This window comes from Pinus tabuliformis, chromosome 2_2 (assembly GCF_031772625.1).
Source record: "Pinus tabuliformis cultivar Carrire ecotype Pingquan chromosome 2_2, CPIR1, whole genome shotgun sequence".
In the NCBI taxonomy this organism is placed as follows: domain Eukaryota; kingdom Viridiplantae; phylum Streptophyta; class Pinopsida; order Pinales; family Pinaceae; genus Pinus; species Pinus tabuliformis.
In genome coordinates this window covers 745,100,959-745,118,195 of record NC_142300.1, presented here as the reverse complement: position 1 = coordinate 745,118,195, position 17,237 = coordinate 745,100,959, and the positions used below count along the sequence as shown (strand labels likewise).

The 17,237-nt window shown below is 33.2% G+C and overlaps 2 protein-coding genes across 2 annotated transcripts; one reads left to right on the top strand and one right to left on the bottom strand.

The window, feature by feature from the left end:
* Positions 1-5,756: 5,756 nt before the first annotated feature.
* Positions 5,757-9,220, top strand: LOC149194832 (metacaspase-6-like). The gene is made up of 3 exons (XM_089407817.1): positions 5,757-6,021; positions 8,617-8,922; positions 9,039-9,220. Exons 1-3 carry the CDS (start codon positions 5,757-5,759, stop codon positions 9,218-9,220), a joined length of 753 nt encoding a protein of 250 aa, XP_089263943.1.
* A 3,410-nt stretch (positions 9,221-12,630) lies between these two features.
* LOC149194831 (aquaporin NIP1-1-like) lies at positions 12,631-15,858 on the bottom strand (the record flags this gene model as incomplete). The annotated part of the gene is made up of 6 exons (XM_089407815.1): positions 12,631-12,798; positions 13,109-13,189; positions 13,406-13,504; positions 14,849-14,926; positions 15,051-15,245; positions 15,625-15,858. Coding segments are annotated over 6 exons (855 nt in total), but the record flags the coding sequence as incomplete, so codon positions are not given.
* Between the last annotated feature and the right edge of the window lie 1,379 nt (positions 15,859-17,237).

Here is a 17,237-nt window from a genome sequence, read left to right as displayed (position 1 = left end):
GAGGGAGTCTTAAACCTGAGTAGTTGATAGATTGGCTTAACACCATGGAGAGCTTTTTTGAATGGAAGCCTATGAGAGAGGAGAAGAAACTAAAATTTTCATGCACCAAATTAAAAGGTCACACCATGATATGGTTGGATCATGAGTAGGGGAGTAAGAAGGGGAATCTCAGCTCCTTGAGAGGGTGGTTTCAATTTTGGTAGAGGTGAATCATCTCATAGAAATATGAAAGTATAAGATACATGAAAAAATAACCCGACCCAACCCCGAGGAAGTGGATTTCAAAGGGGTGGAGGTTATGGAAATGGCAGAGGAAGACCTTTTATTTGTTTTAAGTGTTGTGAAGAGGGTCATCGATCATTCAAATGTCTGAATTCTGATATATGAGTGCCAAGGCAAAGATAACAACTAAGGTTAAGCTTGGCCCAATCTGAGGATGAAGAAGAAGTGGCTAACATTCAAGTTCCACTAGATATGGGGAGAACCTCATGGTGCGGAGAGCCATGGTGATTCAATGCTCCTAGTACTTTCATGTGGTTGATGAATACTGTGCTTCACCTTTATATTGGTAAGTTTATTGTTGTTTATTTTGATCACATTTTAATTTTTAGTAAATCCAAGGAAGATCACTTGCAGCATTTAAAGATAATCTTGGATTTATTGAGAAAGCATCAGCGTTGTCTAAACTTGAAGAAATGTAGTTTTTTCCAAGAAAATTTGGTATTTCTTGGTTTTGTCATCTCAGCAAAAGGAGTGAAGATGGATTCTGAAAAGGTTAGGGAAATTTTGGAATGGCCCCTCCCGAAGATCATAACAAAGGTAAGAGTTTTCATGGGTTGGCTACATTTTACAGAAAGTGTATTCGTAATTTCAGCAATATCATAGCACCCATCACAGATTGAACCAGAGGAAAGACATTCTTATGGACCAAGGAGGCTGAGGAATGTTTTAATTTTCTAAAGAAAAAGGTAACAAAGGCCCCCATCTTAGCATTACCAGATTTTGATAAAATTTTTGAGGTAGATTGTGATGCTTCACATATAGGCATTAGAGCCGTGCTCAGCCCACAGGCCCATTGCATTTTTTAGTGAAAAGTTGAATGAGGTAAAGAAGAACCACTCCACTTATGATGGGGAATTTTATGCAATCATACAAGCATTGCGACATTGGAAGCATTATTTATTGTCTTAGGATATTGTGTTATTCATTGATCACATTGCCTTAAAATATTTAATAATCAAAAGAAATTGCAAAATAGACATGCAAAGTGGGTCTCTTTTTTGCAAGGCTACAATTTTGTTCTGAAGCACAAATCTGGAAAACAAAATCAGGTTGTAGATGCTTTGAGCCAGCGTGTTGTTCTTTTAAAAACTATGGAAAATCAGGTAATTAGGTTTGATTCAATCAAGGATCTTTATCTTTTTGATCCTGCTTTTGGAAAGATTGTGGAGCATCTGAAGAATCCAGATGTGGGGAATGTGGGCCTTGTTTGTGATGAATATTTCCTGCAAGATGGTTACCTCTTCAAGAGAAAAGAACTTTGCATCCCAACTAGCTGTATACAAGAACATATTATCAGGGAGCTTCATAGTAGTGGCTTGGCAGGGCATTTTGGGAAGGATAAGACATTCTCCTTAATAGCAGATAAATATTACTGGTCGACGATGACGAAGGACATCACCAAGTATGCGACACAATGTAGGATTTGTCAAGTGGCTAAAGGGCACTCCCAGAATACAGGGTTGTACATGCTGTTACCTATACCCATGAACCCTTCGTCAGATGTGAGCATGGACTTTGTATTGCGGCTCCCACGTACATAATGAGGTAATTATTATATTTTTGTGGTTGTTGATAGATACTCCAAAATGGCTCATTTCATCGCTTGCAAAAAAACTAGTGATGCATCGAGGGTGGCACAATTATTTTTTCAGAAATTGTTAGATTGCATGGTGTACCCAAAACCATTACCTATGATAGAGATACCTGGTTCTTGGGTCATTTTTGGTGGACTTTGTGGAAGAAAATGGGGACTAAGTTACAGTTCAGGAGTGCCTATCAACCCCAAAAAGATGGACAAACCGAGGTAGTGAATTGATGGTTGGGAAACCTATTACAAAGCATTGTTGCTGAGAAGCCTAAGCAGTGGGATTTGGCTTTACCCAAGCAGAATTTGCCTACAATATTTCTGTGAATAGATCCACAGGTAAATATCCATTTTAGATTGTTTATGGCCAAAATCCTTTAGGTGTCCTCAATCTGTTGCAGCTACCACTTGGGGACAGAATTAGTGATGATGGGGAAGCATTTGCTAAACACATTCAACAATTACAGTGGACAGTGAGACAAAAATTGCAAGATAGTAACCAACAGTACAAAAGTCTAACAGATGTTGGTCGACACCCTCAAGTCTTTAACGAGGGTGATTTGGTGATGGTTTATTTGAGGAAAGAGAGGTTTTCTAGAGGAACCTACCACAAGTTGAAGTACAAGAAGGTTGGTCCTTGCAAGATTCTTAAGAAAATCAATGATAATGCTTATAAGGTTGATTGACCAACAGATCTTGCTATTTCACCTATGTTCAATGTTTCTGATTTATATGTATTCCATGGGTCGGATGAGAGAAATAACATCGAGGAGGAGGTGGATTGGCAACAGACCATTCCACGTAAGATAAAGGAACAAATTGCAAGTATCCTAGATAAGAAGATTGTTTAGACTCAACAAGGACAATATAACAAGTATTTGGTATAGTGGGAAGGCTTCGCACTGGAGGAAAGTACATGGATCACAAAGAGGGAATTGCAAGCCTTGGACCCCGTTTAGTGGCAACAGTTTGAGAATAGCAACTTGCAGGAGCTGCGTTCTTTTCAACCAGAGGAGAATGATGCAGCGACTTCCACATACCATAACATTAAAAAATAGTAATTTTCAAAAAAATAGTAATTTTTTGTTTTTTTTTAAATAGCAATTCTTCTAATAAAAAAAAGAGATTACTAGAGTTGATTGTAGGAAGGAGGGGGATTATCAGGCATACTAATACTGTGTATTATTCTATATTTTTGTGATTTCTAATGCTGATAATGTGTATTATTCTGTATTTTTTGTGATTTGTATCTGGTTTTCCTTTAGAATACATCATATATACTAATGGGTGGATCAATAATATGGTTGGCACACGCTAGAAAATTAAAATGTTTTTAAGAATTGCAACTAGAGATTAATTTTGAAAATATAAGTATGTTTATGTTAACGATTAAAGTCATATCATACATCTTAATTATAGAAGGAAATGGCAATACATCTAATAACATTAACCTCATTATTTTGTAATTTAGAGGCGTTTAAACGTTTCATGATGCTTTCCTATGAAAGATAGAAATGAAAAGAAATATTAAAAAATTGTTAAAAATATATATATATATATATATATATATATAAAATGGTGGCACAATTAATGATTTATTTGATGTAGCCCCGTATATAATTCATTCCAAAGGAAAAAATCCATTTTCTGCCTAGTCTCCATGGTACGAATTTAACACAATATATAGAGATTTCCTCTTATCAAGAACGCAAGTGGTAGAATCTTTCTGGGCTTTGGGCAGATAATAAGTAATAAAGCGGAATGGGCTCCAAGAACGACTATGAATTTGAGCAAATCAGGTGCCTGGATGTGACGAACACCCATGCATGCGATACCTCTTAGGGCAAACCAACTTTTGAAGCCAGCCGTTGGTAACGTGAATGCTATCAAAGCAATGGCTACCTGTTACCGCTCGTCTGGATGTCAGGTGAGAAAGATAGGGCCCAAGGAGGCGACAGGCGATGTCCCGCATTACCCCCAGGCCACAGCATATATATTCTAAGCGAATGAATGGAAGTGCAAATGCTTTAGTGGCGTGAGATATTTTCCATCCTTTTCAAATTATCAATCGATGAATATTTGGGACCTCTAAGGGTTGAATATATTTCATGCAGAGAACTGGAGACACTAATGCTGTCATTATCAAAGACGTTGAAATGAAGTCATGATTATAGTCGAGAAAGTACGAAAAGACTCGAAAATGGATTCCAATTTCCCGTACTCGACAAAATGTGTCAACTGGCATTGCATGCTTTAAAAGATAAATTGTTGAATCTGTTTATTTTCATTTACGCGACTAAAATATAAAACACTTCACCACTTTTTTATGCAAATGGGAGACAAAATGATTTATTCGGAGTGTGCTGGTGATTGGTAATTGCTGAGGATGATAAACTTGTAATTTTATTTTTCGTGTGCGTTAGTCGAATAGAAAACGATCCATCACATTTTTCTTTCATGCGTACAAATCGGAGAGACAAACACCTGAGCACAAGTCTGAAAATCGTGTTTGCTTCCATTCATGAAAATAAAAAATTGGACTTTTGCAAATAGAAATCGAGAAAACACTTTTGGGCACCATATCGTGCAACTAGTTGTTAGAAAAATAATGCGTACTTGTGTAACATTGTTAGAAATATAATGCGAACTTGTGTAACATGATTTTAATGGAAACATGACACTCGAGTGAATGTACCTGAATTAACATAAACACAGATTTAATACCAGTGGAGAAGGATTTAATACTTTTATTTGCAATTGTTTTTGTGGGCGGATATTATTTAATTTTTTTGAGCCTACTTTATTAGTCCCTGCCATCTCGCAATCGGAGGGACTATAGTAATCGTTAGTCTTCGACTTAGCATTAGTTTACAGTTTTTTTAGTGTGTTATACGGCGCTTAGTATAAAGTTCGAAAATGCGCTGTGCGGTGTTCTCCCCAGATAGCCAAACTCTGATTCCCCGCTGAAGCTTTCCCATCTTATTTGGCCTCTTCCCGAGGCGGAAGAGGCCCGAACATAGGTTAAATTGCTATTTAGGCCCAGTTCATTATGGCTGACCGTCAACGGTCTCGTGTTAACGCTAGCATTAATTCGTTAATTCGTATTATCTGCAAACAGGTATATGCTAAGGTTGCAGGGTATGCTACGGTTTGATCTTAACAGGTGTTGTGCAGTTGTCCGTGCCTGGCACTAGCTGACTGAGTGTCTGTCGCATGATCCTCATCAACAGGTGCATCGTATGTAACATAACGTCAATGCGAAGTAGGAACTAAGGTTCTGTAGGGTAAGCCCCGTCCCGGGGGACTATGGATAATATATCCTCTCAGGCAGGAAGGGAGAAGGCAAGCAGCAAGATAGGTTTGATCGAAGGCATTCAGTCAGGGGGGAAAGGTCGAAGCGTGTCTTCCGGGTGATGGACATCAATCTTATTTTAGACCTGAGCATGCTACACACGCTCAGCAGAGTCCGGCCCTCGGCTTCTTGTGGGTGGCATGGGGGTATAGATAGGCTACGGCTGGTAGGGATCCCCAATATCAACGCCTCTGACCAATGTGCATATGGAGCAGCAAAACCCCCACAGGGAAGGCAATGGCAGGCCTGTTCTGATACTCACAAGCTGCATACACTGTTTTGATGGATGAATACAGATTTGCCGATTTAACAAGTACAGAGCTCATTTTGTTCATACAGCGTGAACCTGGGTGGGCGGCGGCCCGGGGCATACCGATGTTTTGCTTAAGAATATATACACAGTAAAAGACGGTAATCAATCTATCAGGAAGTAACGAATTGTCCTCATGTCCATGAAAACCAGTCCAGTCAAGTCAGTCTCAAGCATAAAAATCTGCAGAGCAAGGGAATTCCTTCAATTTCGCTTCCAGCTCGTCAATGGCGATCGAGGAGGGTTTGAAAAATTTCCCGGCAGTAGAATTTGATTGCTGCGTTGTGACGGGAGGACGAGGATTTGTGGCTCGTCATCTTGTTCGGAAACTTCTGGAATCCGGTCGATGGATCGTAAGAATTGCCGATTTTGCTCGTACAATGACTTTGGATGAAAACGAAGAGCAGAGTTCGATTCTTGCTGAGGCTCTCAAGTCTGGACGGGCTGTATACTATGGCGTCGATGTCAGAAACAAGTCGGAGCTAGTTGAAGGTTAGGCATATACTTCCAGTTATTAAATCTTAATTACCGGTATTGATTTTTTCCGCGCTGGATCATAGCTTGCTTTTTCTTCGGGTTCTTCGGGCCGGTTTTGGCTTTCAATGCCTCTGCTGCGCAATTTGCTGTAAAAGTTCAATGGATTTTGTGGCAATTACCTGTCGTTTTGCCGTTTCTGCGATTTTTTTCTTGTTTGAACGTTTCTTCATTGGAAAGAGATTAAAAGTGATAGATATTGTGGATATTTTCATTTCAATTTTCTTTGCTGCAGTTTTCTATTTACAATTGCATTTAGTTTTAACAATGTAAACTTTGAAACGGGAACTGTAAACTCAAAACGGGAACTCTGGCCAAAAAACCCCGAAAAAACATCAAAAACAGTGCTAAAAACGAAAAGTGTTGATGCTGGAATAACACCTTTTTTTTTCCAAGCTAAATTTTCAACATGTTTTAAAAATATTAAGGAATTTAGACTTCTGTGATCCATAACATTGTTTAGAAAATCTTCGGCAAAATCACATAACCAATCTTTTGTCGACGCATTTCGAACCAACCAGTGTGGTTCATCGTCAGGACAAGTTGAAGAACCAATCTGGCTTAGCTTGATATACCAGATCAGATTTCAACTTAGTAACCTGCATGCGTGACCGCTCGAATTGATGAACCTTCTTAGCAGCGGCTTCTCCGTGCAGGGAAATTATTAAAGAATTTAGACTTCTGTGATCCATAACATTGTTTAGAAATAACCAATCTTTTGTCGAAGCATTTCGAACCAACCAGTTATGTGATTTTGCCGAAGATTTTCTAAACAATGTTTTAAAAATGACGGTGAAAACCAATTTTTGGTGAAAAAATTGTCCAAAAAACGCCCTCAAAACAAAGTGTCGATGTTCGAATAACATTTTTTTTTCTCAATGGTAAATTTTGTGCAAAAAACACCCTCAAAACGAAAAGTGTTGATGCTGGGATAACAATTTTTTTTTCAAGGGTGAAATTTCAACATTTCAAAATAATAGCATAAAATATTTTATCATGACTCCAAAAAACATTAAAATTTCAAAAAATTAAAATTAAAATTAAAACAATAAAAAAACACAAAACAAAAAAATAAAAAATAAAAATAACAAAACATAAATAAAAATATATACTAAAAACAAAACATAAAATAAAAAACACAAAACAAAAAAAATCAAACTTCAAAAATAAAATCAATCATAAAAATGTAAAATGTAAAAAAACAAAACAAAACAAAACAAAATTAACCTATAAAAAATAAGAATTAAAAAACTAGAAAAAAAATTACAAATTATGAACAAATAAATAGTAAAAAAAACATATCTAAAAAAAAATTGGAGAAAAAGACAAATATGTAAACCATAAAAAAATTTGGGAAAAGAAGAAAAAACACATTTAAAAAACTGTAAAATTAAGTTGGTAACAATAGAAAAATTAAAAAAAAAACCATTAACAAAAAACTAAAAAAGATTAAAATTAAAAACAAACTAGATTTAAAAAATAAAATAAATGGAAAATTAACCAAAAATAAAAAATAAAAATGAGTGAAATTAAGATTAAGTAAGTAAATATTGAGAAATAAAAAAAATATATATTAACGAAAACTAGGAAAAAAAATAGAAACAAACTAGTTTAAAGAAAAAAATAGAAAAATAACGAAAAAAAATTTAAAAAACTAGTGAAATTAATATTAAAAAAAAACACAAAAAATGTAAAAAAAAAAATCTCACAAACCATAAAGAATTTGGAAAAAAGAAACAAAATTAAAATATATACATTTATATAAGTAGAAATAGAGAAATTAAAAAAAAAACATTAGAAAAAACTAGGAAAAAAATAAAAATAAAAATAAAAACGAACTAGTTTAAAAAAAATAGAAAATTAAAGAAAAAAATCTATAAACTAGTAAAATTAATATTAAAAAAACTAAAATAAATTTAAATTATAAAAAAAAAAAACCCAAAAAATGGTTATTTTTTATTAAAAAAACAAAAATGCAATTATCTTTTATTAAATATACCTATTTTATTTAAAAATAAATAAATATTTTTTTTTAAACAATCTTGTCTTTTATTAAAAATAAAATAAAATTTTTAAACAATTTTTTTATTATTATTTTTTAATTCAAAAATTCAACTTATTAAAATTACATTTTATATTTTCAAAAAAAAAAAAAAAAAATTAAACCTACATTTTATGTTTAAAAAAAAAATAAAAAAAATAAATTAAATTTACATTTTTAAAAAAAATCTTTTTTTAATTAAAAAAAAAATTTACAATGTTTTTTTTAAACAATTAGTTATTTATTTCAAAATATAAATCATAAAAAAAAAATTTAATATTTTTAAAATAAATTTTAATTTTTTAATTTAAAATTTAAAAAAATTAATAATTTTTTTTTTAAATTAATATATCAAATAAATTAATTCGAATTATGTTTGTTATAAAAAAATTAAAAAATATTATTAAACCTTTTTTATTTTTTATTTGTTAAAAGATTTTTTAAAAACATATATTATTGTTTTATTTAAATAATAATTAAAAAAAAACAACGGCCCCCGGCCGCGCCACCAGCGGGCGGCGGGAGGGCCGTGGGTCGATTTCCGGAATCGACCACGCCCTCCCGCCGCCCGCTGGTGGCGCGGCCGGGGGCCCAAGGGCCTGCCAAAGAGAATATCAATTTGCTTATCGACACAGACAAATCATATACAAAGCCCACCGGTGAAAACATTATCAGGGCTCTCGTCAAAATGATTGAGCAGGCCAAACCAGGAGACGTGCTCTTCTTTCACTACAGTGGCCATGGCACTCTGGTTCCAATGCAAAATTCCACCGGCTCTGACGAGTGTATCGTCCCATGTGATTTCAACCTGCTTACAGGTCCTATTTCTATATACCCAATGTCTTTATCTTTATCAATTCAATCATTTATTTAACATTCATGATCATTCTGATTATTATGAAATATTCAATATGTGATATATGGCATATTGCAGATGAGGACTTCCGGTTAATGGTGAACATGTGCCCTCCGGGGACATCTTTCACCATGGTTTCAGACTCGTGTCACAGCGGAGGCTTAATTGACAAAGAGAAAGAGCAAATTGGACCTCATGCCACAGCCAACAGATCGTTAAAAGGCCCGAAAACATTTTCAAAGAGATCCTGTGGGATTTGAACATAATCTTGGTCTCAAACATGAAAATGGATATTATTTGACTTTCAGTGGTCCTTCTCACATATATTAATAAACCAAATCATGAGTCTATCAATTCATTATCTTAATCTTTCGCATTTGAACCTGAATCCTATTTTTAAACATGCTCCGTGTGAAAGTTTCAATAACGAATCCGTCTCGTTTATATAAATAAAAACCAAAGTCTCACTCTTATCAATTTATTTTAAACATGCGTTTTTATGTGGTGTGGTAATAAATTTTATCAAACTGAATCAGTCACTTTAACCAATACACACTTTTATACTCGTTATCAATATCAGTACGGTGTTGTTTTTTTTTTTAATTATTATTTAAATAAAACAATAATATATGTTTTAAAAAAATATTTTAACAAATAAAAAATAAAAAAAGGTTTAATAATATTGTTTAATTTTTTTATAACAAACATAATTCGAATTAATTTATTTGATATATTAATTTAAAAAAAAAAATTATTAATTTTTTTAAATTTTAAAATAAAAAATTAAAATTTGTTTTAAAAATATTAATTTTTTTTTTATGATTTATATTTTGAAATAAATAATTTTTTCTTAATTAAAAAAAGATGTTTTAAAAAAAAATGTAAATTTTATTTTATTTTTATTTTTTTTAAACATAAAATGTAAGTTTAATTTTTTTGTTTTTAATTTTAATATAAAATGTAATTTTAATAATTTGAATTTTTAAATTAAAAAATAATAATAATAAAAATTGTTTAAAAATTTTTTTTTTTTTTAATAAAAGACAAGATTGTTTAAAAAAAAATTATTTATTTATTTTTAAATAAAATAGGTATATTTAATAAAAGATAATTGCATTTTTGTTTTTTTTTAATTAAAAAAACCATTTTTTTGGGTTTTTTTTTTTTATAATTTAAATTTATTTTTGTTTTTTTAATATTAATTTTACTAGTTTATAGATTTTTTTCGTTAATTTTCTATTTCTTTTTTAACTAGTTCGTTTTTATTTTTATTTTTTTATTTTTTTCCTAGTTTTTTCTAATGTTTTTTTAAATTTCTCTATTTCTACTTATATATGTATATATATTTTAATTTTGTTTCTTTTTTAAAAACTCTTTATGGTTTGTGAGATTTTTTTTTTTTTTTTTTTTTTTATTTTTTTTGTTTTTTTTAATATTAATTTCACTAGTTTTTTAATTTTTTTCGTTATTTTTCTATTTTTTTCTTTAAACTAGTTTGTTTTTATTTATTTTTTTCCTAGTTTTCGTTAATATATATATTTTTTATTTCTCAATATTTACTTACTTAATTTTATATATATATATATCTATTTGTTTTTTTTTCCAAATTCTTTTATGGTTTATGATATAAATTTTTTTAACATTTTTTATTTTTTGTTTTTGTCTTTTTTATATATATTTTTATATTTGTTTTTTAGAGACAATTATTTCATGTGGATTGAAAATTTATTTAATGATGTATAAATATGTAGAATATCGAAAATGTAAAATATCGACCTTCTTCTTTGAATATGCAAATCAATAAAAGCCCCACTACAAAAATAAAAATAAAAAAAATAAAAACTAGAAAATATAAAGAAAAAGATCACTTCCAAAATTATTAAATCTATGAAATAATTATTTACATTTCATACATTAGAAAATTTGAAGTCAAAAAATAGGTCTTTTAAAAAAAGGGTTACGAAATAATTATTTACATTTCATACATTAGAAAATTTAAAGTAAAAAAATAAGTCTTTTAAAAAAAGGGGCTGATGCAGAATAACCATTTTTAAAATTAGCATGAAAATCACTACCATTCTAAAAAACAATGTACATAAAAAAAAATGAAAGTGCAAAAAACTATGCTCTAAAAAAAACATGTGTATTCTGCATCACCCCTTTTCAAAATCGGGTCACTTTTTTGCTATCTCTACAAAACGGGTAACAGTATCAGTTCCCGTTTCAAAGTTTACATTGTTTTTTGTGGATTTTGTGCGGATGGTAGGGTATTGTGTTTCCATGGATTATTTCATGGTTTAATTTTGATCATGAGATGAAGCATGTTGCTGCTTTAGCATGGAGATTTTCGAGTGAGATGTTTTGAAGGTACTATTAACAGTTTAAATGAATTTGCCGATAAAAATTTAGAGTCCATTGCCAATTATTTTACTTTTCTATGAAGTATTCAGTTTTCTTGATGTTCAGAGTGCTGGGATTTCATTGTAAATAGATCAAATGCAGAAACTTACTGCGAGTTTTCTATCGATGTTTAGCTTGCCGATTTGTGTTCGCTATAATACGATGCAAAGGTAGTCCTGCAGCACTTTTAATGGAGGGTTCTTGCTTTCCATGTTTGATTGAGCCCTTCTTTAAAAGGGATGGGATGCAAGAACCACTGTTAACAAGTTTTCTGTTAAGAACCGGTGTTAATAAGTTCTTTTTGGAAGAATTCTCTTGTAAAGGTGTGCTTATTGCATTATCCGCATTGAAGTATCAGACTCTCTTGTTAATAAAGGTTCATGGCCGATAAACAATTTCCATCCATTAACTAAATGCTAGTAATCGATCCATAGGTTTCTCTTTTCCATAGATCCATAGGTTTCTATTTTCCATGGGGTTTTTGTAGTTCATGGATTTGGTTTCCTTATGGAAAGACGATATTTTTTGGCCATGAAACATAGAATTATAGGAGCACAGATTTCCATATCTCGAGCTACATTTTGGCCGGCTGTGTTAATTTTCTGATATGTTTTGATGAGGGAGATTGAGGTCAACATATGGGCTGCATTCACGTTTTTAAAACTCGAACCTTTGGCATCGCTGTTTGAGTTTTCTGCTCATTCTGAGTTTAATGTTTATGGAAAGAGAACCCGTAGATAAGAGTGGTTAACAAAAGGTGAAATCCAGTTAGAGGAGGAACACAAGCAACCAGATCACAGTATTGCATTTTTCTCTTTGGCTAACCCTGAGTGAAAGGATGTTGATAGGTAGCACATGCAGATGCTATCTGAAAATATTTAGTAGATACTGATATTTATTCTACAACTTAGAGTATATAGCCTATTGCATTAGAGAACAGCAACCTGATCAGAAATAATGGAGACAAGGTACGATTGCTATACTTATAGTCTCTGTTATCATTTATTTTCCTGCAACATTGCATTCTAATGTTTCTATTATAGCTTATCTTTACTCAATAAATGCCTGTTATTTTATGAGGCCAGCTTTTATTTAATTCTTTGTCTTTTGATTTGAAGAACATGTTTCCACAATATTTGCATCTTCTTGTGGATATTCCTATCGAAATTACAATATTTGCAATAGGTTTGGAGTTAATTTAGTATTTTTGGTGCAAGTGCGAGTTCTCCATTATCCCTTAGAGTATTTATTGTTGGAATTGATTTGAATTTTATGTAGGCAATGGATCCGTAACTGGGCCTGCTCCTGGGTAGAGATAAATTTTTATGTGCTGATAATAATATGTGAGCAAAAGCGATCCAGGTAAGGAACTAACTGATTGAAGCTTCTTGGAAGCTAACTGATTGAAGCTTCTTGAACCTTCATTATTGTCTTTTTGCTGCAATGACATCTTCATGTTTATGCAATTTATGTGTAACTGTTTTAGTCATGTATCCTAAACTTCTCATGATATTGAATCTATACTAATGTGCAACTTGTATAGTATACCAACACCTTGAGGTAATGAACGGTGACATCTTCATGTTTATACAATTTATGTGTAACTGTTTTAGTCATGTATCCTAAACTTCTCATGACATTGAATCTATACTAATGTGCAACTTGTATAGTATACCAACACCTTGAGGTAATGAACTGTGTATATTCAATACTTTAATGTCATCTCAGGAGTGGACTACAAGCATTACCTCCCACACTTCTAATATCTTCGATTGACAAAAAGCATTGGTGGAATACGAATAGCTACCATTGCAAGTCTCCTTTACTGCCTGCAGCAACAAGTATGGAGAAGTTCTATATTCAACACCTGCTGAAATGCCAACTGATTTAAATTCTCTAAACATAACAGTAAACAACTCGTAAAATAATACCATATTAGACTAGTAGTCAAATGGCATCCTTAGAACTACCATCCTTGTATGAAGAATACAAAAATTGTGCCTATGATTCTATGGTATCTTATTTTGCTGTTGCAGGGTACACACCTGGTATAATTCATCTGAAATAAGTCCCTTTCCATGTGCAAAAGGCACCTGTGTGCTGTCAAATGCTTCATCTGTAATTCCATTTCCAACCAGATAACCCTGAAAAACTAGCCATGCAAGAAGTCAGACAATGAGAAAACGTAACGTAGTTTCTAGTCATCAACATATTTTGGAGAGGCCTGAATGAAGGCTATGAATTTCAATTAGATTAGCAAAGAGTTTTGACCTTAAGGTTCAAGGTTGGGTACTTAATACCAGCTTCATTTTCTGTCATATACCTCTTATGTATCCTTTAGTTCAATCATTGAAGTACAGTATCAAGTACTAATGGTTACACCCCTCTCTTATTCGTATTCAACGCCTATTTTTTACATCTACTCAACACACATGAGAGGGACTATGTTGGTCAAGGGGGTCTGTTGATCAACCCGCTCATTACACAGTTTTGACCCAATCCAAACACTGGTTAATGCCTATCATGGGCAGCAGTACTGAACATAAAGGTATGCCATGAAAGCATTGGCCAATTAATTCTTGTCTTCTTTATACAAACAGCTCACATATTGTTGTAGTTCCTTTGCTCTATGTATTTTCTAGTACACTGTGTCAATAATTGTAACACTGTAGTGAGCAAAATGAATAATCCAATTCAATATACAGCAATTCATACAATCCAATCTTCAAAACTTGAGCTTGACAGAGCAATGTATGTATAGATTAACCAAAATTCAAGAGTGTAATCTTGTTCAGAGTTAACTTCAGGGAAGATTTTAATCATAAAATGAATTCTACAGAACTGAAATCAATCCAGAAGCCCTAACCAGAAGTTTGTAACCAAAGTTGCTACAGAATTACTATAGATCTGGAACTATCCTTTAGCTCCTTCTTTGCTCAGGATCTGCTGACATAGGAGCCACAATTCCCTTCCTTTTCATCACTGTTCTGCCTCACGTCAGCTACAGAGGCCCGAACCTGTGAGGGATTTTACAAGGTATCACTGGAGGGTTAATATGCTGATAACGCCTGCACTCTATGAAGCACATAATGTTTTTAAGGGGTCAAAGGTTTTGAACTTATGGACCTTAGTACATTCTTAACCATTTACTATTAGTCAAGCAGTACGATACTTGTCAAAGATCTTTGTTTGTTGAATATAATAAATTAACCCAAATATGAGTTGCCTAGAACAAGACTTATTTAGACTTTAAACAGGAAGTCTTTGCATTTGTTCTCAAATCTTTCTCATTCTAGTATACTGCAGCATATAAATAATGACATAAGACATTCCGGAAATCAAGATTGGCATGTAGTAGGGTAAGGACATATTGGTCAAAGACCAAAGCAGATCCATTGATTAATCAAGGTGAATAGGTGGTCAGTGGATTGATGGATGCTCCTTTCTGAAGTAGTTGGAAGACCTCTTTTGCATAGAAACTTTAAAACCTTGCTTTGATCATACCCAGCTATGATTACATTCATTGCAATCGTTGTTCCAACTGCCAGTCCTGCCAATTCTCCTATCTGTTCCATTGGAAACTCGCGGTTACTGTAATAAGAAATTTAATGGCATGTGCAGGCATATCTCATCCTTATTAAATGAATACAAATAGTTCAAGAAAAATCGAGGGTAGTCAGAAATAGATACCGCTTTGGTATCAGTAGAGACAGCAGAAACCACAAACATTAGGAAAAACGTGATAAGTATTTCTAACACGAAGGACTGCATGTCTGAGCCAGTAGGTACTGTGGCTGCTATGTGTGCCACTTCTCCAAACATCAAACGGAGGACAAATCCAGCAGATATTGCTGCAATAACTTGAGCTCCTATGTAGGCTGGAACCTGTGATTTTAATCCCATACAAAACCATATTTCAAACTTTTTTTTTCATTTTTTATATTTCTGGAATCTGTAATCAACATAACGATCCCGGAGTGTTAAACTTCTGTCCATTGCAGATTCCAAGAATATGTCAAGATTCAAAGAATCTGAAATCAACATATTCTGAGCATGGAATTTATGTAGATTGCAGATTCTTAAATTTTCTTAATCTGACCATTAAAAAAAGAGTTGATTAATTAATCTCCCTTTATCTCTCAAATTCTCAAATATTCCCCCATCTATAATCAACAAATTCTCAAATATTCCAGAATTTACAATCAACATAATTTTAGCAATCTCCGTCCATATATTAATTTGCCTAAAACAATTGTATACATACTTGAGCCCAAGGAAATCTTCGCAGAAGTGCAGAGGCCAGAGTCACTGCAGGGTTGAGATGAGCTCCAGAAATATGACCTATGGCATAAATTATGATCATTACTGCCATTCCCCAAACAAGCGATACACCCAGATGAGTGATGGAATGATCGCTTTTCTGATCAATAACGACTGATCCACATCCTGAAAATATCAGGAAAAATGTCCCAATAATTTCTGCTAACACCTGCACTAAATATGTTCAAGTTCAAATATCATGAAAGTTAACAGAGTAGTGTTTATTGCGACAGTACCCACACCTCAGAAAATGCAATTTCCCTCTTCTTGTGTCTAAGAGAACAAGAATTCACCAACCCTACAAGAATTCGCGGTACAATACTGCAAACAGCTTAACTGAAAAGGAAAGTCTGAATCAGGGTTATAATGTTTTTAAGGGATCAAAGGTTTTCAACTTATGGACCTTAGTACATGCTTAACCATTTACTATTAGTCAAGCCCTAGAACAAGACTTATTTAGACTTTAAACAGGAAGTCTTTGCATTTGTTCTCAAATCTTTCTCATTCTAGTATACTGCAGCATATAAATAATGACATAAGACATTCCGGAAATCAAGATTGGCATGTAGTAGGGTAAGGACATATTGGTCAAAGACCAAAGCAGATCCATTGATTAATCAAGGTGAATAGGTGGTCAGTGGATTGATGGATGCTCCTTTCTGAAGTAGTTGGAAGACCAAGAAAATAGTGACCTACAATCTAACACTAAGATTCCATTTGAGATCTGCCCCTGATGTCAGATACATCACCTAATTTCCCATTTATTGCCGTCACATACATCATCTCATATGCCATCTGCTTCCGATGTCAGATAGATCGCTTAATTGCAAATTGTTTATTAGAATATCTTGGCCGCAATCTAACCCTAAGATTTCATTTGAGATCTGCCCCTGATGTCAGATACATCACCTAATCTCCCATTTACTTTTGCCGTCACATACATCATTTCATATGCCAATCGATTGCTCACTTAACGTAAGTTCTCCGTTTTATAGCGATCATTTAATACTGGCCTCCTCCAATCTGATCTTCAAGTATTTCAGATCCATTCCAAATCAATCCGTATACGTACTTACTTCTGCACGTGTCAGCAGTTTACCCCGCATTCAAGTCTTGTGATCTTGCATGGCTTTCCTTATTTGGTTGTACAGTAAAATATTCTCAAAAACCCAGTTCCATTCACACTTAAAACCAGTTTGCAAACACATTGAACTCTTTTATAAATTGGCAAAAGCAATGCCTAATTTCTCGCTTACAAAAGAAAACCACCTTCTCCACCTAGATATTGACATACATCTCTCTGCTTCACATTACATGGAATCCATTAGCATAAGCCAACTTACTCAACTAGCGGCATTGTTTCTCTTAGCACTTGTTCTCATGACTCTTCTGATTATCGACATCGTAAAAGTAGAAACACGAAGAAAAAAGAGACCAAGAAAACAATAACATCTTGAACGAAGAGCATATGATTATGGAGTATGTTTCAGTTGTATAGTCAAAATTCTGAATCTCACGCCTATTTTTGCATTACTTTACGCGTTGTCTTAATTCCCC

What these genes read in the sequence shown, in the direction of transcription:
- LOC149194832 (XM_089407817.1), top strand. Translation starts at nt 5,757, where the DNA reads ATGGCGATCGAGGAGGGTTTGAAAAATTTCCCGGCAGTAGAATTTGAT. An exon ending in CAAGTCGGAGCTAGTTGAAG is followed by an intron (nt 6,022 to 8,616) that starts GTTAGGCATATA and finishes CCGCGCCACCAG; the next exon opens with CGGGCGGCGGGAGGGCCGTG. An exon ending in TGATTTCAACCTGCTTACAG is followed by an intron (nt 8,923 to 9,038) that starts GTCCTATTTCTA and finishes GGCATATTGCAG; the next exon opens with ATGAGGACTTCCGGTTAATG.